The 25,278-nt window shown below is 40.1% G+C and overlaps 1 protein-coding gene across 5 annotated transcripts in view; it reads left to right on the forward strand.

Annotated features, from left to right (window-relative positions):
- Positions 1–4,015: 4,015 nt before the first annotated feature.
- LOC144679659 (tumor protein D52-like) overlaps positions 4,016–25,278 on the forward strand; it is a 272,612-nt gene continuing 251,349 nt past the window's right edge. For 3 of the 5 annotated variants that reach the window (XR_013576392.1, XR_013576393.1, XR_013576394.1), the window contains exon 1: positions 4,016–4,280. Coding sequence is in view for 2 of the 5 variants with exons in the window: in XM_078540258.1 (XP_078396384.1) it covers positions 4,262–4,280 (19 nt within the window). In the remaining 3 variants the exon portion in view is untranslated. The remainder of the gene's footprint in view (positions 4,281–25,278) is intronic. The other 2 variants (XM_078540258.1, XM_078540259.1) reach the window with 2 other exon arrangements.

Raw genomic sequence — 25,278 nt, forward strand, 5'->3', positions numbered from 1 at the left:
TAAGGTTATGCCATTTCGAATGAAGAATGCATCAGCTACCTTCCATAGATTGACAAACCAAATAATTGCCAGATTACACAGCTATGTTGTGTATATTGATGATCTATTGGTCTATGATAACACTTGGGAAGAACATGTGGAACATCTAAGTGTACTATTGGATTGACTACAAAAAGCTGATTGGGTGATACATTTGGTGAAGAGTGAATTTGCCAAGGCCAAAATCACCCATTTGGGAAATGTCATGGGGCAAGGTCAAGTGTTGGCCACAGAAGCTAAAGTTCAAGTGATGAGGAATTTTCCTGTCCCTAAATACAATATGGGAAATAGTCAGTCCATTAACAAATTTGTCGAAGAAAAATATAAAAGTTATTTAGACAGAGCGTGGTCAGACTACCTTTGAGAGGTTAAAGACAGTATTAATAAATTGACCTGTTTTGGCTGTTCCAAGTTTCAAATAACCCTTCAAAATAGATATTGATGCTAGTGATGTAGGTGTCAAAGTGGTGTTGCTAAAAGATGATGATACTGGTATAGAGCGTCCAGTCAGTTATTTCTCAAGAAAACTTAATATGCATCAATGAAAGTATGCCACGATTGAGAAGGAAATGTGAAGTCTTGTCTTGGCTCTTCAGAAATTTGAAGCATATGTTTCAAATCACCAAGGAGAGACATTAATTTATACTGATCATAATCCACTGGTGTGTTTTTGAGAAGTTCTGCATGAAGAATCTTCGATTGTTTCACTGGAGTTTGATGCTGCAGTCATTCAACCTAAAAATTGAGCATGTTGCTGGGAAAAATAGTATAATTGCTGATGCTCTGCCCAGAGTTGAAAGAGGGGGTGTAGGAGAGGAGTTGTGATAATTCTTTGATGTTTGAATTCTGTTAATCCTAATTGATACATTTATCTGCTTTTGTTTTAAGGCTTTTAATTTTGTAAATACAATATGTATAACTATGAAATATGCAAAAGTATATAAAGTATGAAAATATGAAAAGATACAGCATGTCTAGGATGATAAAAACATGCTATGTTTTGAAACTGTTGCAAAGTAAACATTACTATAGTAAAGCTTTCATTTTCCCAAGGGTGATCTGTGATGGATTCTGAAGTTTCAAAGCTTATATTTGTTGAGACAGACCCTAATTGAAAAGGGAAACCAAAATGGGAAACTGAGAAAGGAAACCAACCTTCCTAGTTTCAAAGGAAACTAAAGCTGAAACTGGGATTAGAAACTAAAGCTTCTGGGGAGACTAAACCTGGTTGAAATCATGTAAAAGGACACAGGGAGCTCTCAGATCTCAGTAGACATTGAGTCTAGTGGTGTTGTACAGGCAGGCCAAAAAAGGCAGAGACTGGATCCAGAAGCTGAGAATAAGCAAACATATAGTTGCTGCAACTGTTTCTGTTACTTGAAGATAACCTTGATGGATCTACACCATCCAGACTGTTGTCAGCAGAGTTAAGGAGGTTCTGCACACTTTTGGTGAAGAGCGTGCCTGTGCAACTCAGGTTGGTTGTGTGCTGTTGTTGGCTAAGAATCGGGTTAAATTCTCAAAGAAGAGAAACTGAAATTCTTTGTGAGGAGGACAGTGTTCTGAAGGACTTTGTGACTGACATTGATGATATTTATGCTGGATGGATTGCCGAGCCAATTCGTAGGATGTCCTAGTTGTACCTGCCATTTAATGTATAATCTATAGTTTATAATTGTCTGCAATTGCCTGTTAATTCATGTTTAACTTATGTTGATTCTGACTTTTAGAGTATGGGGGTTAGCTAAGACAGTGTTTAGTGTTTGCTTTGTTTGACTCTTGCATAGTAAAAATTCTTTTATTTAAATTGTAATCTTGTGGCTTTGTTTTTTTCAGTAAATAACTGGGATTTTGTTTTTTTTTAAGTTACTGGTCTCACCCAAGATCATAACACTAAACAATCTGTTTCTTTAGTGATAAATATTGGCCAGGATACTGGGGACCACTCCCCTGCTCAGCTCTGAAATAGTGCTATGTGATCTTTGCTGTGCACCTGAGAGAACAGATAGGCCTTTGATTTGCTACTCCATCCCTCAGTGCCACACTGAAGCCTAGATTATGGTTCTCAAGTCTCTGGACTTGAACCCACAGCCTTTTGACTCTGAGCCAAAGCTGACAGTTATATTAAACTTATAAAAATTCATCAGGATATCATTACATCATCATTTGCCTTTGTGCCAGAAATTTTAAATATTGGTGAAAATTAAAAGGTCCACTCAAAAATCTCATCACAGTATTTTATGCAAAAACCAGTAATTCATCTCTAAAAGTGATTTTTTCATCACAGCTAAATCCTTACTATTCAATTAAATCTCCTTCCCTGTTTCATTGCCATCTATTCACCACCCTCCCCCACCCCCACCCCCACCTATCCTTCATTGTCGTTCACTTTCCTTCCTTGGAAGCCATTCCCCAGTCCCTTCACTCAGCGCTGCTTTTACTGCTGAGAAATGATTCCAGCTGCCAAGTGGGTGAGATCTTGGTATGGGATATAACAGCTAGAATATCTTTGCAGCCAGACTTAGGGGATGTGGCACCGAGTCTGTTCTGATTTTTATCAGCAAATGTTGTCACATTAGGCAGACCCCCAAAATGTTGGCATCAGCACGAAACACGCCTGCTAACATAATGTTGATGTTTCAAGTTCTCTATGTTGATAATGAGAATTGTTTTCTACTGAAACCTCCCCCCGCAAAGTAAAAGTATAAAGAAATATTCTTCCCTTAACTGTAAGATTCCTTAGAAAGTGTAAATATCAACATTTTTTCATGGGCTGTGGGTGTCACTGGCAAGGCCAGCATGTGTTGCCTACCCCTAATTGCCTTTGAACTCAGTGGCTTGCTAGGCCATTTCAGATGGCAGCTAAGAGTTAACCACATTTGCTGTGGGTTTGGAGTCACATGTAGGCCAGACAAGAATGGCAGATTAAAAAAAACAAAAACAGAATTACCTGGAAAAACTCAGCAGGTCTGGCAGCATCGGCGGAGAAGGAAAGAGTTGACGTTTCGAGTCCTCATGACCCTTCGGCAGAACTGAATGGCAGATTTCCTTCCCTAAAGGGCATTAGTGAACCAGATGGGTTTTTACACCAATCAATGATAGCTTCATGGTCAGCATTACTGAGACTATGTTATATTAATTGAATTTAAATTCTATCAGCTGTTGTGGTGGGATTTGAACCTATACCCCCAGAGTATTAGCATGGGCCTCAGGATTATTAGCCCAGTGACATTACAACTACACCACCATCTCCCCCATGTGCCCAAGTTTATGAAAAGCTGTTTGTCACTCTTGCTGATTTCTTTTTTTTCCTTTGAAGGTCTTGACTATCTCAAGAAATATTTTATAAAATAAAAGGCAAATCTAGAGTAATGTCTTCAGAATAAATGGTCTCAGCAAGGGGACACAATTTCAAAGTAAATTTGCGAATGATCTCAGAAGCCCTCCAGAGTTAGCAACACTTGAAATAAACTTCAAGGTAAAATAGTGGTGGCAAAAAGCGTGAAATCATGTAATAAATAATTGGAACTCATTAAGAGCGGACTGTATATTATTTTTGTAAAAATTTGCTAAAATGAGCAGGATGATGTTCCTCGTTAATATCCACCTTGTGACCTTGAATAAACACATTATTAATGGTAATCACTGGGAGCAACAGTCACTTGCTTTCGTTTAAATGTGCTGGCCTACTTTGGCATATTTCACTATTAAAAAATAAACAGCTTCCAATAAGTGTAACGGTATCTTTAGCAACGTTGCTGCTGGTAACAGTTTCTTTTACGTGCTATGCTTCACGCCCACAGCCACATAACCCACGGCTGCCAGTTACACGATGCTGCAGCAAGAACAGCACCAAGTCGAAAAGCAGCGGCGCTCTCAAGTTCAGCACATGGAGCGCGGCACGCACTGGCGCGAGCATTAGAGAGAGCTAGCACGTGCTAACAGGGGCGAGGACGTTTTCCGTGCGCGATGACGTTGATTGATGCCAGACGCACGCCTGTCAAAGGCGGTTAATGGGCGGAGGGGGTGTTTGTTGGCGACAGGCGGCGACTGGACAGAGCGGGGCGGCAGCGCTGCTAGTGGAGGCGGAGAGGAGCGGCAATAACAAGCGCGGCGCAGGGTCGGGCGGCTGCATCCTGTACCGAGTTAGAGCGGTTTATTTTTTAAATCCACCCCCCTTCTCCCCATCCACCTGTCAGCATTTGTGAAGAAAGAACGAGGGATGGACACTTCCAACGAAGGTAAATCAAACTTGGCCGAAATGAAGCTTGAGCTTTGAGGCGTCGCAGCCGCCGCTTGATTTAAATTGGTCCACGAGCGCTGTATCGAAGGGGGGCGCGCTGCTGGTGTGTAATCTGTGTTGATGCTACTGACATGGGATTATATCTCCTTGATTAAAGGCCACCATAATCCGGTTCACAATTTTCACTTTTAAGATCTTTCATACTGTGTTATTTTTAAAAGAAAAACACAAATCGTTTAGTGAAGCTGACATATCTGTTTATCACCTGAACCTGAGTCACACCTTGAGGCGAGGTCGATGCTAACAGCTGTTTTATTTATGTGTTTTTAATTTGAGCCAGTTATAACTATTTAATTTGCTCACTCCTGGGAATACAATAATATATTTTCGGAAGTTAATATGTTTTCACATGTGCGTTATTTGTAACTATTGTGCCATATTTAGTTCTAGAAGAGAATGTGCTTAAACTGATATTCACATTGAACAGACTTTCTTCTCCGTATTTGATAATTGGCACATAATCTACAAATGGTAGTTATTTTGCACAATTGAAGGTTGCAGAAAATGCAACATACATGACATAATACCACTTGAATGTCTTTAACTAAATCAGTTATGAGCTGTATGTTGCAATTCCAGGAGTTTGCGATAAGAAGTTGTATGCCTGTATTGTAATGCGTTTGCCAAATAACTGTTTCAATCTCTTGAACACCTTGGCGTATATTGGATTTTGGGGCTTTTGGCTGGTAGTTGAACTGTTTTCTAATTGGAAGTAACTGATTTGTCCTTACTGAGATCGTGTGTGATTGCATCAGTTACTTGCAAATAGCTTTTAAAATGCAACCCCTCTCCACCCCAACCAGCATCACAATTCTTTCTATCCTCCTGGGGCATATTTCTTCAACCCCTGACACTTCATCCAAGTGGCTGTATTTATACTCTAACAGACCGGCATTACAGGTAGATTTAACAGAGTGGATGTGGAATGGATGTTTCCTCTTGTGGGAGAATCTAGAGCTGGGGTTGCCCATTTAAAACTGAGATGAGGTGACATTTTTTCTCTCAAAGGGTCGTGAGTCTTCGGAGCACTCTTCCTGAAAAGGTGGTGGAAGCAGAGCTTTGAATATTTTTAAGGCAGATGTGGATAGATTCCACAAGGGGGTGAAAGGTTATCTGGGGTAGCTACAATGCAGATTTGAGATTACTGTCAGATCAGCTGTGATTTTATTAAATGGCGAAACAGGTTTAAGGGGCCGAATGTCCTACTCCTCCTCGTTAGTATGATATGCTGCTCATCTGATGATTGTTATGGGTGGGCCTGACTCTGTCTTTGCCTGATGTCTGTGTGTATGCTTTGAAACAGTTGGTGTGAGATGATCATGTGCAAGAACCTTATTCAATTTTATTTTTAAAAAGGCCTCTCCTTTCCTTCTCCCAGAGCCAGTTATAACAGCAGTACTTATAAAATTATTTCACCTGACTTCTTTCAGGAATTGAAATGGAAAGGTAACAATTCAGTTGAGTATTGAATTTACACCAACATCAAAAGGGGCAACCTTGCAAATGCAGGTTTTGGATTTTTAGATACCCTATTGTTTTATATTGGTCTAGGCCATTCTTAGCTGGGATTGTGTGGAGAATTATTTTTCAGATTTGTCCTTTCATTTAAAAAAAAATAAGTTTGCTGTTAGTGTCTTGGTATTGACTCCAGAGTTTATAGATTAACACAGGCGAGGAAGGAAACAATGTGGCTTGAACCGAGTGAGAAGCTAGGAGTTTGATGAAGTGCGGAAGGAGGTGCTCCTTTCTTCTACCTTTTTCACCCTCCAGTATTTGGTTCTAACAACGATACAGCAGAAGGAGCCAATTGGTGAGTAACTGCTAAGTTATTCTACTTAGAATAAATAGCTTGTAAAGTTAAGGTAGGCAGGGCAGCTCAGTTGAGTGCAGTGTGCCTCCTGTCAAATGTGGGAAGTGGTGGATGCACTGTGTGTCCTAGACAAACATATCTGCAGGAAATGTCACCGGCTGCAAAAGCTTGAGTTCTAGGTTTTGAAACTCGAGCAGCAGCTGGAGCCCCTGTGGTACATCCACGAGACAGAGAACTATGTGGATAGCAAGTTTAGGGAGGTGGTCACACTGCAGGTTAGTGTGCAGGCAGAGAGGGAATTGGTGACTGCCAGACAGTCTAAGAAAACTGGGCAGGTAGTGTGGGAGTCTTTTAGTCGATCTTGCTTGTTAACCAGTTTTCCTTTTTGAATGCTGGTGAGGGCAATGGTTCCTCGGGAATGCAGCAACAGTCAAATCTGTGGCACCACGGGTGACTCAGCTGCACAGGAAGGGGGAAAGAAGAGTGGAAGTGCAATAGTGATAGGGGATTTGTTAGTTAGGGGATCAGACAGATGTTTCTGTGGCTGTAGATATGACTTCAGGATAGTATGTTGCTTCCCTGGTGCTGGGATCAAGGATGTCACAGAGCAGCTGCAGGACATTCTTCTTGGAGAGGGTGAACAGTCAGAGGTCGCTGTCCACATTGGTAGCAATGACATCTGTAGGAAGAGGGATGAGGTCCTGAAGGCAACTTTTAGGGAGTTGGGGAGAGAAATTAAAAAGCAGGACTTCAAAAGCAGTAATCTCAGGATTACTCCCGGTGCCACATGTTAGTGAGCATAGGAATAGGAGAATTGAGTGGTTGAATATGTGGCTGGAGATTTGGTGTAGGAGGGAGAGCAGCAGATTTCTGAGGCATAGGGACTGGTTTTGGGGCAGGTGGGACCTGTACAAAATGGCTGGGTTGTACATTAGCAAGACTGGTATAACATCATTGCAGGGAGATTTGCTAGTGCTGTTGGGGACGGTTTAAACTAGATTGGCAGGGGGATGGGAACTCGAGAGGCAGCTCAGATTAGAGGGAAGCAAAACTGGTAACAGGAAGTAGAAAAGTAGTAAGCGAAATTAGAAGGCAGACGAAATGAAGGCAAGCATCAAACAGGATCAGAATGTGAAATAATGTTAAAAAGACAAAGTTAAGGGCTGTCTATCTGCACGCAGCATTCGCAACAAGATAGATGATTTGAAAGCATAAATAGAGGTAAATTTCTTATAGTATCAAATTGAAAGAAAAAACATTCAATGTGTCAAAGATTAGTGGTAAACCAGAGGATTAGGAAAGTTTTAAAAACCAGCAAAAGATGACCAAAAATATAATAGAGGGAGGAAATAAAGTTTGAGGGTCAACTAGCAAGTAATATAAAAACGGACAGTAAGAGCTTCTTTAAGTATATAAAAAGGAAGAGAGGGGCCAAAGTGAACATAGGCCCCTTAGAGAATGAGGCTGGAGAAATAATAATGGGGAACCAGGAAATGGCAGAGGAGTTGAATAAATACATTGCTTCAGTCTTCACAGTAGAGGATAGTAATAGTGTTCTAAAAATACAAAATAATCAAGGGGCAAAAGAGGGGAAAGAAATAAGTATTATAACTATCAATAGAGGAAAAAGTACTAGGGAAACTAATGGAGCGAAAGGCTGATCAGTCCCCTGGACCTGATGGGTTGTATCCTAGGATATTAAAGGAAGTAGCTATAGAGATAGTGGATGCACTGGTAGTAATCTTCCAAGAATTCTTAGATTCTGGAGAAGTCCCAGAGGATTGGAGAACGGCCAATGTAACACCCATATTCAAAAAGGGAAGGTTACAAAAAACAGGTGTAACTATAGGCCAGTTAGCTTAACATCGGTCATTGGGAAAATGTTGGAGCCTATTATAAAGGATGTAATAGAAGAGCATTTAGAAATACATAGTCTAATCAAGCAGAGTCAGCATGGCTTCATGAAGGAGAAATAATGCCTAACAAATTTATTTGAATTCTTTGAGGAAGTAATAAGCAGGATAGATAAAGGGGAACCAGTAGTCATAATATATTTGGATTTCCAAAAGGCGTTTGATAAGGTACCGCACATAAGGCTACATAAGATAAGAGCCCAGGGTGTTGGGGGTAGCATATTAGCATGGATAGAGGATTGGCTAACTAATAAAAGACAGAGTTGGGATAAGGGGGGTATTTTCAGGATGGCAACCTGTAACTAGTGGAGTGCCACAAGGATCAGTGCTGGGGCTACAATTATTTACAATATATATTAATGACTTGGCTGAGGGAAGTGAATGTACTATCGCCAAGTCTGCGAATGACACAAAAATAGGTGGGAAAGCAAGTGGTGAGGATGACACAAGGAGTCTACAGAGGGATATAGACAGGTTAAGTGAGTGGGCAAAAACTTAGCAAATGTAATATAATGTGGGAAAATGTGAGGTTATGCACTTTGGTAGGAAGAATAGAGGAGCTGAATATTGCTTAAATGGAGAAAGGCTGCAGCACAGAGGGATTTGGGAGTCCTTGAGCCTGAATCCCAAGAAGCTAACATACAAGTTCAACAGGTATTGGGAAAGCAAATGGAATGTTGGTCTTTATTTCAAAGGGAATGGAGTATAAAAATAGGGAAGTCTTGCTAAAACTATACAAGGCACTAGTTAGACCACACCTAGAATACTGTGAACAGATTTGGTCCCCTTATCTAAAGAAAGATATACTGGCATTGGAGGCAGTCCAGAGAAGATTTGTTAGGTTGATCCTGGGTATGGAGGGATTTTCTTATGAGGAGAGGTTGGGCCTGTACTCATTGGAATTTAGAAGAATGAGAGGCGGCCTTATTGAAACATATAGGATTCTTAGGTGGCTTGACAGGGTAGATGCTGAGAGGTTGTTTCCCCTTGTGGGAGAGTCTAGGACCAGATGACATAATCTCAGAGTAAGGGGATGCCCATTTAAAACAGAGATGAGGAGGAATTTCTTAGAGGGTAGTCACTTTGTGGAATTCTTTACTGCAGAGGGCTGTAGAGGCTGGGTCGTTAGGTATATTCAAGGTTGAGATAGACAGATTTTTAATCAGTAAGGGAATAAAGGGTTATGGGGAAAAGGCAGAATTGAGGATGATCAGATCAGCCATGATCTCATTGAATGGCGGAGCAGACTCTTTGGGCTGAATGGCCTACTTCTGCCCCTACATCTTATGGCTTAAATGGGTATGATTTAATTGCCATTATGGAGACACGGTTATAGGGTGACCAGGACAGGGAAATGAATATTCGGGGATATTCGCCATTTAGAAAGGATAGGAGGAAGGAAAAAGGAGGTGGGTTACTACTGTTAATAAGGGATGAGATCAGTACATTAATGAGAGAGGATCTTGGATCGAAGGATCAAGATGTAAAATCAGTTTGCTAAGAAACAGCAAGGGGCAGCAAACATTGGTGGGAGTTGTTTATATGCTGCCAAGGTATAGTGGTAATGTTGGGCATGGTATAAATCAGGAAATTAGAGCTGCATGTAACATGGATAATGCAGTAATAATGGGTGACTTCAGTTTGTATGCAGACTGGGTAAACCTAATCAGCACTAATGCTGTGGAGGATGAATTTCTGGAGTGTGTACGAGATGGGTTTCTGGGGCAGTACATTGAGGAACCAACTAGGGATCAGGCTATTTTAAATTTAGTATTACCTAATGAGAAAGGGCTAATCAATAACCTTGCTGTAAAGGAGCCATTAAGAAACAGTGACCATAATATGATAGTTTTACATATGTTTGTAAGTAATATAATTTATCTTGAAACTAAGGTCCTAAATCTGAACAAAGGAAATTATGAAGGTTTGAGGGGCAAGTTGGCTATGTGGATTGGGAAACTACATTAAAAGATTTGATGTAGACAGGGAATGGCTAGTATTTAAAGAAGTATTACCTGGTTTACAACAAATATACATTCCTCTATGACATGCAAAACCAACAGGAAAGGCTAACAAAAATAAGTTAAAGATTGCATCAGATCAAAGGAAGTAGCTTATAAGGTTGCCAGAAAAAGTGGTAAGCCAGAGGATTGGGATCAATTTAGAATCCAGCAAAGGATGACCAAGAAACTGATGAAGAAAAGAAAAAGAGAATATGAATACAAGCCAGCAAGTAACATAAAGATGGACTGTAAAAGCTTCTTTAGGTATGTGAAAAGGGAAAGATTAGCGAGGACAAATGTGAATCCATTACTGGCGGAGACAGGAGAATTTATAAAGGTGAATAAGGAAATGGCGGAGATACTAAACAATTTCTTTGTGTTTGTCTTCATGGAGGAAGATACAGAAAATCTCCAAGAATTACTAAGGAACCAAGGGACTTATAAAAGTGAGGATGCTGGAAGAAAAGGGATTCATGAAGTGGTAGTACTTGAAAAAATAATTGGATTGAAGGTTGATAAAGCACCTGGACCAGATGAGCTACATCATAAGAACTTAAGAAATAGGAGCAGGAGTAGGCCATTCAGCCCTTCGAGTCTGCTTCATCATTCAGTGAGATCATGGCTAATCTTCTACCTTAACACCGTTTTCCTGCACTCTCTCTCTGTATCCCTTGATGTCTTTAATATGTAGAAATCTATTGATCTCGGTCCTGAACATACTCAACGACTGAGCCTCCACAGCCTTCTGGGGCAGGGAGTTCCACTCCTCTGAGTGAAGAAATTCCTCCTCATCTCAGCCCTCCATCTCAGAGTGTTGAAGGAAGTGACTATAGTGGTTAGCTTTCAAAATTCTGTAGATTCTGGAAAGATTCCTACAACCTGGAAAGTAGTAAATGTAACGTCACTATAGAAGAAGGGAAGGAGAGAGAAAATGGAGAACTACAGACCTGTTAGTTTGACCTCAGTAGTAGGGAAAATGTTAGGATCTATTATAAAAGATATAATAACTGGACACTTGGAAAATGATGATATGTTTGGGCAGCGTCAACATGGATTTATGAAAGGAAAATCATGTTTGACAAACCTGTTGTAGTTCCTTGAGGATGTTACTTGAAGCATAGATAAAGGAAAACCCAATGGATGTGGTGTATTTGGATTTTCAGAAGGCTTTTGATAGGTCCCACACAGGTTAGTAAACAAAATTGGAGTGCATGGGGTTAGGGGGTAATATATATTATGGATTGAGAATTGGTTAACAAAGAAGAGAGTAGGAATAAACGGGTCATTCTCAGGATGGCAGGCTGTTACTAGTGGGGTAAGGCAAGGATCAGTGCTTAGGCTACAACTGTTCATAACCTATTTAATGATTTGGATGTGGGGACCAAATTAATATTTCCAAGTTTGCTGATGACACCAAACTGGGTGGGAGTGTGGGTTGTGAGGAGGATGCAAGGAGGCTTCAAGGGGTTTTGGACAGGCTAAGTGAATGAGCAAGAACATGGCAGATGGAAAATAATGTGAATAAGTGGGAAGTTATCCACCTTGGTAGAGAAAACAGAAAGGTAGAGTATTTCTTAAACAGAGAGAAAGTTGGGAAGGGTTGATGTCTAAAGGGAACTTGATGTCCTTGTTCATGAGTCAATAAAAGCTTGCATGCTGGTGCATCAAGTAATTAGCATAAATTGTATGCTGGCTTTCATCGCAAGGGGTAAAGATGTCTTGCTGCAGTTCCTTAGGGCCTTGGTGAGACTGCACTTGGAATAATACGTACAGTTTTGGTTTCCTTATTTGGATCCTTCCTTGCCATAGAGAGAGTGCAGCGGAGGTTTACCAGACTAATCCCTGGGATGGCAGGATTGTCTTATGAGAGATTGAGCTAACTGTGCTTGTATTCTCTAGTTTAGAAGGATGAAAGGTGACCTCATTGAAACTTACAAAATTATTTCAGGGTGTGATACGGTAGATGCAGGAAGGATGTTTCCCTTGGCTGGTGAGTCTAGAACCAGGGGCCACAGTCTCAGAATAAGAGGCAGACCATTTAGGACTGAAATGAGGAGGAATTTCCTAATTTGAAAATCGCTAGATTTCTGGATGCAAATGAAATCAAGGGATATGAGGATAGTGGGAGGAAAATAGCATTGAGATAGATGATCAACCATGATGTGGTTGAATGGCAGAACAAGCTTGACGGGCCAAGTGATCTACTCTTGCTCCTATTTCTTATGTTCCTATTTAGTGGATTTTGGGGGGGTTTTCTCGAAAGAACATCCAATTATTTCTATATTTCACTTCCATTGCCCTAGCCAGGAGCACGTTCCATATGTCAATCACTTGAAAACTTTATCAATTCTAAATTTGCTGTTTACTAGTTTGAACCAGTATTTCCTTAGCTTTATTAGGTTTAGTTTCAAGTAATTTTCCTAATTTTTTTTTGTGCTGATATATATGTATATATCTTAGTGACCTCCAGAGAAGCTCAAGTTCCTTCAGTTAGTCCTCATAACCCAGTCCCTTTCATATTGAATTCATGTTTATTTCTTTTGCTTTCAGGATCTGAATGTCTTTCATGTGATGGTGAACAAGTATAGATAAAGCACTTGTGTTGTGGCATTTCACAATACTAAACAGTTTCAGAATGGTTTTTCCACTGTTTTGCTTATATAGTTTAACATTCAATTTACTTTGATTGCTACTTCATGATATTTTGTGTTGAATTAACTAAAATACCTCAAGCCTATCGAAAATGACTAATGTACCACAATGACTATTTTTGAGGAGCTGATATCTCAAGTGGACTGGAAATGTTATGACCTGTTGCACCTAGATTGCATAAAGCATTTGATTAAATTTCTTCAGGTTCCTTGTTAAAGCATTAAGATTTCAGAAGAAAACTTAGTGCCCAAGAAATTACAGAAGGGAGGGAGGACGGGAAGTGCTGAGTGGAGTGAGGTTTTGGAATCTTGTGTTTTTAATTTAGGGTACAGAGATGGATTCCTGAAAAAAAACAGCTTGAACACTGCAGTGTGAGTTCAACAAAATACCCGGGCCCTGGGGATTTATCAGCTTTCAGTCCCATTAATTTCTCAGCACTTTTTTTAGTGATACTAATTTTCTTCAATTCCTCCTTCTCATTAAACCCTTGGTTCCCTAGCATTTCTGGAAAGTTACTTGTGTCTTCCTCTGTAAAGACAGAACTAAAGTAGTTGTTTAATTGCTCTGCCATTTCCTTGTTCTCTATTTTATATTTTCCCATTTTGGACTGCAAGGGACCTACATTTGTCTTCACTAATCTTTTTTTTACATACTTATAGAAGCTTTTACAGTCTACTTTTATGTTCTTTGCAAGTTTATTCTCATACTCTATATTTTTCCCCTCTTAATCTCTTAGTCTACCTTTGCTGAATTCTAAACTGCTCCCAATCTTCAAGTTTGCTACTTTTTCTAGCAACTTTATATGACTCCTCTTTGGATCTAATACTATCCTTAATTTCTTTTGTTAGCAATGGTTGGGCCACTTTTCCTGTTATTTTTGCTAATTTGGTTTGCCCAGTCTGTGTGTAGATTAAAGTCACCTATGATTACTGTAGAACACTTGTTACATGTACTTCTAATTTCCTGTGTAACTGTTGCAAAGCATACATTTGTTCCTTAAATATTATCCATTTTAATGAAGTTCCCCAATCCATATTCGCCAACTGGCACCTCATACCTTTGTAGTTTCCTTTGTTTAGATTTAGAACCTTCGTTTCGGATCGGACTACTTCACTATCCATCCTAATAAAGAATTCTTTCATGTTATGGTCATTCTTCCCTAAAGGACCCTGATCTAGGATAGCCTGTTCCCTAGTCGGTTCCTCGACATACCGGTCTAAAAATCCATCTTGTACAGACTCCAGGAATTCATCCTGGATGAATCACAGCATTATTGCTAATTTGGTTTGCCCAGTCTATATGTAGATTTAAAGTCACCTATGATTACTGTGGAACACTTATTACATGTACCTCTAATTTCTTGTTTAATGCCATTCCCTCCCTTACCACTACTGTTTGGAGGCCTATAGACAATTCCCATTAATGTTTTCTGCCCCTTGTTACCTCTTAGCTCTATCCAGACTGATTCTACATCTAGATTTTTTTGAGCCAATACCCTTTCTCACTATTGCATCCTTAATTAACAACGCCACGCCACCTCCTTTTCTTTTTTTGCCTGTCCTTCCTAAATATCGAGTATACTTGGATATTCAGTTCCCAGCCTTGGTCACCCTGCAGCCATGTCTCCATAATCGCAACCATATCGTACCTGATTACATCTATTTGCGCTGTTAATTCATCAGCCTTATTGCGAGTGCTCTGTGCATTCAGGTACAAGTGCCTTTAGACTTGTCTTTTTAACAGTTTTACACATTTTTTTGTACTATGGCCCTATTTGCTGCTAGCCCTTGTTTCCTCTGCCTTCCACTTTTGCTTTTTACTTTTCTGTCTTTCATTCCTATTTTTGTTTCCCTCTCTTGTGTCTCCCCGCTGATGTTCCCATCCCCCTGCCACTCTAGTTTAAACCCTCCCCCACAGTACTAGCAAATACCCCTGTGAGGATATTGGTCCTGGTCCTCTGGGGTGTAACCCATTCAGCTTGTACAGGCCCCAGCTTCCCTAGAATCGGTCCCAATGCCTCAGGAATCTAAATCCCTCCCTCCTGCACTTTCTCCTCAGCGAAGCATTCATTTAGTCTATTCTCCTATTCCTGATCTCAATAGCATGTGGCTGGGAGCAATCCTGAGATTACAGCCTTTGAGGTCCTGCTTTTTAATTTATTTCCTTGTTCCCTATATTCTACTTTCTGGAACTCATCCCTCTTTTTACCTATGTCGTTGGTACCAATATGGTGAAGCAGGCTCAAGGGACCGAATGACCTACTGCTTCTATTTCGTATGTTCATATGAAAACATTACCTCTGCCCACCTTCAGTGGTGGAGGGTAATAACACCTATTTAAGATTAACTTTTTTGATTTGAATGTTAAAATCTTCCTTTTTCAAAAAAAAATATTGCAAATGGATAAGCCATAGCAAGGCTAACTGCATATATATTCAGTTTTATAAATAGGTGTATAGCTTATAAGAATAAAGAAGCTATCATTGGGCCACAGTTGGACTACTGTGTATAGGTTTGTACGTGCCTTTTCGTTTAACCTATAGAACATATTCACCAAGGTGATGGTGGAGCTGGATAACTAATAGCTCTAAGGAGGTGCTTTGCTGAGACTTTTTCACTGGAAAAGAGGTTATTTGATGTAGATTTTTAAAAATTATGCAGTATTTTGTTGGGTTTTAATTGGGAAGACCATTTCCTTTGGTGAGTCAGTGATAAAAGGTCATCAATTCCTTGTGAGACAATGAGAAGGCAAGTTTTCATGGAGAGAATTGTTGCGGCATGAAATGCTTTGACATGGTGTGGTTGATGCAGGGAACATTGAATTTTTTTTATTAGGGAGGATTGGATCATAGTTTGAAATGAAATAAGATGTGAGGTAGAGTGGCTGTGGGACAGGTTTGGATCGTTCTGATGCAGAAGAAGGGCTAAATATGGCCTTGAGTGCTGTGATGAACTGTTTCTGAATGTTCCTTTCTGATGGGTAGATAAGTGGTTAAACAGGCATACATACAATCCAACAAGGTGAGAGGGGGGCCCCTCAACTCGAGCTTTTGCATCTCATTTCCAACCGGTTACCACCACCACAATGCGTGGATGTTGGGGTGAGGGTAGTACTTTTGCCTTTTCTTCTTTTCTTCTCCTTGCTTCTGGACTCATCCTTCCCATTAACTTGCATGCTCCTTAATCTTGTTGCCTTTTTGTAGAAAGGGGAATCGTGGTGAGGATGGGGAAAATCAGACCTCTGATGCTTAATTGGATATTGCTGTACTTGTATCTGCTGTGAAGATCTTAATCTATTTGTGGAATTGTGAATCTCTTGACATTAATCAGTGAGCCACATTTCTATATACTGGTTTATGCTAGGTGTTGTCTTGCTTTTATGTCACATCAAGGTGTGATGTAGCCATTCGATAGTTCAGTTAGAACGTTACACTGTTAATTTGTTCTAAGTATCATGCCCGGGCTAAGTTTTGATAGCTACTACAAATTGCCCGGAGGAACAAGCAGAAGCTTTAAACTAATTCTTTCAGATGTCGGTTCTGTGTTCAACTTTTATCCTAACCGCCTAGATATATAGGCTGGTATTGCACTTGTATTTCTGGAAACACTAGTCCGAGTTATGAAGGTATTGCCAGTTCTGTTTGTTTACCCCAAAACTATTTTGGTTCTTGCAAAATTGGCAATATAAATGCAGTCTTAAACCTTTCCATTCTTCTTGTGGTTTGACTTCATATTAACCCCTCTCTTACAACTTTGTTCAATATTTTTCTTCTAAAGGTGGGAAGGGGTGTGCTGGAAATCTATTGTGCCCTTCGTTGCTCCTGGAAATGGATCTGAACTATGTTTTGGCACAACCTCATGGACACTCAAATTAATTCAGGTTCCCTTTTTAAAAGTTTCATACAGAAGGCCAGCTTTGAGACCTCTTAGTGTTACTCTTGATCAGCTGCCAAATTTGCTTGGTACCTCAACCATTTAGCATACCGGAGATTGGAGTTGATATTTTCACCTATAGTTCTTTACTTGTCCAATGTTTGACTCCTGCATTTCTGTGTCGCTAGGTGTGCTTCCATGTTGCAATTTTGTGTTTTCTTTTCTGCTGAGATATAGTATTAAAATGGAGCCTAGTTAAAAACTGATTTTTACCAGAATAGTTTGTGCTTGACAGATTACATTTTAGTATTAACTTTGTCATTATGGTCATGTTTTGCTCCAAATTTAGCCGGTGATTTTTTTTCAGCAGGAGAGTGACTCTTTTTGTCATTGGTAGCAGAATCCTTGAGTCAGCTTGCTGAAATTTTACTGTTTGTTGGATTTTTTTCTCTCCCTGTTCTGCCTATTCACATGTTACGTAGCTAAAACTTGGGTTTAAATTCTATAAGAATTTTGTTAATTTCAGTATAACTTTGGAAAATTTTTTAAAATTGATCGTTGATTCTAGATTGTGGAATAAGTAATTCAATTAGAGTGTAAATTGTCCTGTCCTTGGCACAAACTTAGTTTTTGTATACATGGGACTTGCCCACCTAAATCTTTTTTTTATATAAACATCATGCAAATTATGTCATTAGATCACATGCATATTTAAAAAAAACATCTGGTGATGCCTTTAACTTTAGTTGCTATCAAAAAACCCATTTGTCCTTTCTGGTTGCTGACATTTTCCAGTTGGAAACAAAGAATTTATTTGTAGGATTTGTGGACTGATAATTGCCATAGGGTGTGGTTCATTAGAAAAAAACTGCAATGAAGGAACCTCAAATGAAGGTGCAGTGCATTTGTCAGGACTATATGCCAGCCCATCCTTGTTCTGAATTGAAATTGGAAATAAGCATGTTCTGTAATGCTTTGTGATGAATTATGAACAATGAGCATGGTATTTACTGTATGTACTACATTAACTGTTTCCGCTGCCCTTCTTGGTTGATTATTTGAAGTACTTCAGTCTTTGAAAACTTCTTTGGGGGGGGTGAAAAAAATCCCTCCACATTACGCACTCTAGTTAAGACCTGGGTAAGCTGTGGTCTGTGGGAACTTCCAATCCGGCCCACGGATGTACCAGGAAAAGCATGCAACATGTGCCAGTGACAGCAGTGTGTGCCAAGTGCACATGTGTATCTGCTCCTGGTGCCTGGCTGACCAGAGTGTGGAGCTGCGAGAGTCAGGTGCAGATTGTGGCGAACTTCAAGGGAAGTACTTCCAGTACTCCAGTTTGGAATTGACCAATGATCAGAGGCGGGCTACTCCTGGGGACTGCGGCCACCATGTTAAATGAATGAGCACTCGAGGAACAGCAGTGAAAATAGCACGAGGTAAGTGTACGTTTAAGATTACTTATTAGATCACTACACATTTTGCATTTTGGTTTTGCAGGTGTATTCACTAATTTCAAACTTTCAACGTATTTTACACTTGGGTTTTAGTACTCTTTATGAACAGTCAAGCCAACTCTTGAATAGTTTTGTTTCTCCATTTTTCTCATTTTCTTGCTGAAGGTGCTGAAGAGTGCCTTCACCCATTAGAATCTATAATCCACTTTAAAAAAAAATCTTGCAACTTGTGTATATCCTGTCAACATTTTACATTAAAATGGGCTATAGCCCATTTTATATAGTGGTACCAGGAGTGTGGAACTTCAGTTAAGTTGGGAACTGAGAAAAGCTGGGCTTGTTCTCCTTAGAGCAGAGAAAGCTTAGGGAATATTTAACAGAGGAGTTCATAATCATGAAGGGTAGTGATTAGGTGAATAAGAATCAACTTTCTGGTGGCAGAAGGCTAAGTAACTGGACAACGCAGATTTAAGGTGATTAGCAAAAGGACTAGAGCATAGCAGATTTGTAGACCCAGCAAAAACTTGATTTACAATTCTGCTGGTGGACAAGGGATTGAAATATTGAAGCATAAATGCTGCTACCTTACTAGTCCCAAGATATGTACGACCAAAGGTCTCCACAAGCAATCTCATTTCAACATTTTGAGAAGGGCACCTTGGAGATTAATTGTTTATACACGCCCAAAAATTACAGTTGAAGAAGTATTTTCTGTTCCTGCCAGGGGTGCAGCTGAATTTTAGATTTTTAGAAGAAGAATGGTGAATGTAATAGCAAGTGAAGAATGTATGGTTTTAGGTTGCTGTTTTGAGAGAATTGAAAATAGGGAACCCTAATGGTTATGGGACAGATTACAGATGGACTTGGGAGCATCTCTTTTAAAATGTGCCATCAGGTTATTAAATCCCAGCTCTAGGAATGAGAGGTAGAGAGAAAATAAAGATCACTGTAATCCTCAAGATGTGGTGACTGCCTCTGAGACCCCTTTTAAGGTCTCCACATTTTTTCTCTTTTCTTGTTTTACCCTTGGCAGTTCTTGCAACACTGTATTGTAGATCACAGTAAAGCAGCATGAATAATGGCAAGACAAAAGGCAAGTACTGCAGATACTAGAAATCTGAAATAAGAACAGAAAATGCTGGAGCAGGTCAGACAGCATCTGTAGAGTGAGGTAAAGAGTGACGCTGGACTTTGCTGTGGTTAAAAATATAAAGAGGGATGACCAACTTCATTGCTCACATTAAGCCAAGAAAGTGTGAAGAAGAGGATAGGTTTAGTTTCATTATTATATGAAATGCATTTTTATGATATAATTTTTATGCTTATTTGTACCAAAGTTAGCTTTTATAATTTAAAAAAATGTTTTGTTTCTTGAGCATTTATGTCCCCAACACCCCCATCCACCGTCCTGTCTCTTTCCCCCCCCCCCTGATATTTCCATACCCAGACGTGGCCCTCCAACCGAAAAGTTTGCCCAGCTCTGCTCTATTCTGTTTTTTTTAGGTGTATGTTCACCTAATCTGTGTGTACTTTGTCCTTTGATTCATATACTGATACTAGAATCTCCTAATTGTGATACGGTAAATATGTAATTTATTTTCTGAACTGCAAAGACAGAATTTGTATCACTGAACTGACTGTGTGCATGGAAGTATTTGGGGAGGCTTACAAAATGGAAGAGAAATATGTTGGAAGCATGGAAAGGGAAACCTAAAGTAAAGAATTGGCAAAAAAGAGAGACTGGCAAAGATGGGGACAAGTTAGATTAACTTGTACCAAGACAACACTGAGAGTATGTATGGGGGTTTAAGAGAGTCAGTTGAATTGGGTAAGACCTCAAAACGGGTGAACAATACTAGCCCCCATTCATGTGCTGCCTGCTGCTTTGTGATTACTGCATGGGCCCAGCACTACCCATACTACTCATCGGTTACAGGGAGTCCAACATTGTGATGGCTGGCGCTCCTTGAAAGAACTCTGCACCTCTTACTGGGGAGGTGCATTGTGACTCCCAGAAATAGTGGAAGAACTTTGTGAATTGGATCTGTGATGTAAAAGATTGAAGAGTGGTTGAATGCACAAGAGAGTGTGAACCAAGACTTTCTAATAATGCATGGGATGCTTTGGTGGAAGAGGTTAAAAAGAGAAAACACTCTTGTGTTCACAGTGCGGCAGGAGGCCCTCTAGATGCATGTTGGAACAGACAGTGGTCAAGAAGTAACAGTGGGGCATTACTCCTAGAACCTAGATGCAGAGTAGGAAGAAGTTTAATTACCTCACACCAACTGTCAAGGTCATTAAGTTTATCTTCAAAGAAAGAAAGAAAGAGACTTGCATTTATTTAGCACTTTTTTTTATGACCACTGGACACCTCGAAGCACTTTCACAGCCAATGAAGGACTTTTGAAATGCAGTCACTCTTGTAATCTAAGAAACATGGCAGCTAATTTGCACACAGCAAACTCCCACAAACAGCAATGTAATAATGACCAGATAATTTTGTTTCTAGTGACGTTGTGTAAGATTTTTGCATTTGGGGGGCCACAGATTGGCAGTCGATTATTTAATTTCAAGATAGTTTATTAAGAAGCAACACTTTAGATATGATGGGTTAAATAGTTAGACGAAGAATATGACCCGTGATAGTTGAAAGCAGTTTACTGATCCCTGAGGATGAATGAACGGTTGGCACAGTGTGTGTTGATCTCTGTAGCTTCTGATAGCAGCATTCTACTCTCTGGTCGAAGTGTTAGGGAGCTTGGTCTTCCTCTTCATCCACTTCCTTTTCCATCCAAAGAAGGCAACTGGCTGGGGAGCACTGTCCCTTGTCCCTGAGCACTTGTTAATATTTCTGACACTGGGATACCAGCCCCCAACCAATGCTGTTTAGTTAATCTCATAAAAGTACTATACTATATGGAAAATACCAGTTTATTAAAGGCCCCTATTTCTTACAGTTGATTGAGGGATAAATTTTAGCTAGGACATAAGGGATAACTTGCTATTCGTCTTCGAAATAGTGCCCTAAAATCTTTTACATCCACCTGAGCAGACAGATGGGGCCTCGGTTCAATGCCTCATGTGAGAGACAGCACCTCTGACAGTGCAGTACTCCCTCAGTACTGGTCTGGAGTGTCAGCCTTGATGTTTATGCTCAAGCCCTGGGGTGGGACTTGAACCTGGAAACTTTGATTCAGAGGCACGTGCGCTACCAACTGAGCCATAAATGCCATATCCTACCCACTGTACTCCATCATTGATGCACCCCAATCACCCATCTACCAATAATCTCTGTCAATCAGTACTCAGCCCTTCACTTCAGGTACTTTACCTTCTTCCTGACACATTTAGCACTGTTGCAACCCTCACACCATATCCCACAGCTTGCACACACTGGCAGCAATGCAACCAAGGCAGCCAAACATAGTGCATGACACTTTTCCTCCTTTCTGCAGGAGAAGGTAGTGCATAACAAGAGGCATTGGGAATTAACTGGGTGGGACATGTACACATGGTCTTAATAAGAAGGAGCATCACTGAGACAGTGGCCATTGATGGGAATGAAGTGATTGCTGATGAGGGTATCTGTATATCTAATATTCCTTCTCTCGGCCTCCTCCCTCATCCCTCAATCTCTTCCGAATTAGAAATCACAGATGGTGTTAGTACACACTTCTTACTTTTCTGTCATTGCCTCACCATGACCGAACCCTTGTCCTTTTATAACTTGATACCCCAGAATTGAAAACACCCCAACCAGTGGGGGAAGAAGAAAGAGATGACCAGAGATCATCACTCACTTTTACAATTGCAGGCACCAGATCTGATTCTGACAGTGCATATGACTTGGAGGTTAGGATAGACGAGGGATCTGCATGTGGTAAGACACCAGGAACAAGTGGGCAGGGTCACACATTAGTTCTATTGCAGAGGATGAGGAGGAGGACTTTGATAGGCCAGACTACAGAAGAAGGCCGATGGGTGTACAGAACCAAGCACTTGATACAGAAGAAAACATAGGCTCAGTGTCAAGGAGCATGGTGGTGTCCAGCAGTAACTTGGTTCGAGGCTTTGTGAGGAAGTTAGAGCCCATTCTTTGCAACATGGACTGTTGTGTCAACTCTATCAACACACCCGTGAAATCCAACTTGTTGCATCTTCTGATTGCCAATGTCATCGTTTCCACTGCACTACAACAGCTTGCATCAGAAATCTGAGTGCTGCAGGAGAAGATCAATCTGCTGCCTTGCAAACTCAGACTGTGATGTGAGAACCATTGGCTGGTAGACTTTGATCTTTGTTTTAAGACAAACTCAATGCTTTCTCCAAAGAGATGGTGAACCTGATGAATGCTGAGCTTGCTTTTGCCAAGCAATGAGTGATTTCATTATCAACATGGTGGTGTTGGAGAGGATAACGGCAAGATAGCAGAATTTCAGATTGAGCTGAGGGGTTGTAACTATGGGGTCTTGCAGTTTGTGGCTGGGGTAGGTTAGGTTATTGTAAATGCAAAGCAGTCAACAAGCAGCTGGATGTCCTAATGTGTGTGTTATAAGAGCACAGTTGTCAGTAAGAGTTCGCTTAGTTGAACTCTCTTCCTAACAACACCGTGGGTGTACCTACACCACATGGACTGCAGCGGGTCAAGAAGGCAGCTCAACTTCTCAAGGGGAATTAAGGATGGGAAATAAATGCTGGCCTAGCCAGTGACACACATATCCCATGAATGAATTTAAAAAAAAATGTTCTGTGATCTTTGTGTAAACGTTGAGGTTACTGCCTATCTTGAACTAAATGTGTACTCCTGTGTCAAAATCTGAGTGCATACAAGAGCATGGCTGAAAAGTAGATGGCAAGCAGAACTGCAGCCTTGCTTGTGTCATTGGTGACAGGAAAGGCACCTGTTAAGGGAATGAATGGAGGGATGTGGTTGAGGTTATTGTATTTGCTATTTTGTCACGTGGTTTTAAATTAAACTTGACAGTTAACATATACAAACAATATTTTAAAACAGATCAAAAAATATTCTTCCCATATTCTGTCCAAAGCCTTAAATTAAAAGACTCCCCTCTTCCAGCCCAAACATACTTCAAGGCTTTGGAATTTTTTGGTGCGATCTGTTGGAATGGAAACTTAAGTATGCATTTCTCCATATTTAATTTTTAATGTTTTATTTGCTGCTAACATCCTCGAATTTAGGGTGTTTCAACAGATTAATTCCAGTACATCAAAACTAGCATCTGGTCTTGCCTCAGTGCATGACCAATTCAACGGATCAATCAAGGTCCGCATCTTCTGTCTCCTTTTTAGATATAATGTCATCTTTCTCTGATGACCTAGCATGATTAACTGGAATGGGAATAACACCCTCTAACCAGGATTGCTGATTTAAAGTTATTCCAGACTTACTCTAGTTAATATCTAAACCAACATGTTTCAAAGTCCAGGAATCTGACTTTCAATCTGAAATTCCTCTTTAATCCTATTAAGAACACATTTCTCAAATTTTGCAGTATCACCCCTTAAGAAATCATCAACATGCATCACGAAGGTACCTGAACGTTTCCCTTTCTGATACCAATAAAATGTTGCAGGATCTGGTTTTTAGTTGAATACAGTCTATTTTCAGTAAAACAGATCTCACCAAAAAATTCCAAAGCCTTGAAGTATGTTTGGGCTATAGCCGCCTTTGTTTAGTTTCCATTGTTTCCCTTCTGCATTGCACGCCTCTTCAGGCAGTTTCAGAAATATTTCCCTCTGCAAGTTATCAGCCTGTAGAAATGTGGCTTAACACTCCCATGAATATGTGGCCAAAAGGGTTTTAAAAAAAATATACATATTTTAGGATTACTTTTCCTACTCTGGGAGAATCCTCAAGTCTCTCTTCTGCAAGGACTTTTTCAATATAAATCTATTTATGTGATAAGGCTGTCTATCTCCTATTTGATACTTCAGAATCAACTCCAAACTCCTTGCAACTATCTAATTCCTTTTTGTTTTGCCTCATTTATTTATCCCCATGTTTATTGGCAACCACCCAAGCTTGACAATCATGATGACTTCTGTTTCTAGTCCTATCTGGAGACTGTTCTGTAGCCCTCATTTCATTGTGTAATCTATTCAAACTATGGCTTCCATTTGCACTTTAATATCTTTCAGTACTACTATTTTAAGACCCCTCTCCCTCTCACGTGGTCGGAGACTCTTTCTCCGGTAAGTGATCGTTTTGAATATTTCAGAATAAGCATATTCCTACAAATAGAGAAAAATTCTAACGAGAGGGACCCAACATCTGTGGTTAACTAAAGAAGTTAAGGAAAGCATCAAACTTAAGGAAAAAGCATATAACTGCGCAAAGATGAGTAGCAGGTCAGATGATTGGTCAGAATATAAAGAACGGCAGAGAATAACTAAGGTTAATCAGGAGAAAAAAATCAGATTTTGAGGGGATGCTAGCTAGAAATGTAAAAACAGATAGCAAGAGTTTCTGCAGGCATTTAAAAAGGAAAAGAGTAAGTAAAGTGAGTGTTGGTCCTCTAGAGAGTGATAATGGGAAGTTAATAGTAGATAATAAGGCAATGGTGGATGAAATGAACAAATATTTTGCTTCTGTCTTCACTATAGAGGATACAAAAAACATTCCAGTAATAGCTGTGAATCAGGAGGTGAAAGAGAGAGAGGAACTTGGTGAAATTGTAATCACCTAGGGAAACGAGCAAACTGATGGAGCTGTGGGCTGACAAGTCTCTGGGTCCTGATGGACTACATCCCAGGGTCTTAAAAGAGGGGGCTAATGAGTTAGTAGATGCGCTGGTGTTAATTTTCCAAAATTCGCTAGATTCTGGAAAGGTTCCATCAGACTGGAAAGTAGCAAATATAACCCCTCTATTCAAGAAGGGAACGAGGCAGAAAACAGGAAACTATAGACCAGTTAGCTTGACGTCTGTCGTGGGGAAGCTGTTGGAATCGATCATTAAGGAGGCTATAGCTAGGCACTTAGAAAAGCACAAGGTAATCGGGAAGAGTCAGCATGATTTTGTGAAAGGAAAGTCATGATTTACCATTTTATTGGAGCTTTTTGAAGGAGCAACATGTGCTGTGGATAAAGGGGAGCCTGTAGACATACTGTACTTGGATTTCCAGAAGGCATTTGACAAGGTGCCACATCAAAGGTTGTTACAGAAAATGAAAGCTCATGGTGCAGGGGGTAACATATTAGCATGGATAGA

This window comes from Cetorhinus maximus, chromosome 4, assembly GCF_964194155.1.
Source record: "Cetorhinus maximus chromosome 4, sCetMax3.hap1.1, whole genome shotgun sequence".
NCBI lineage: Eukaryota > Metazoa > Chordata > Chondrichthyes > Lamniformes > Cetorhinidae > Cetorhinus > Cetorhinus maximus.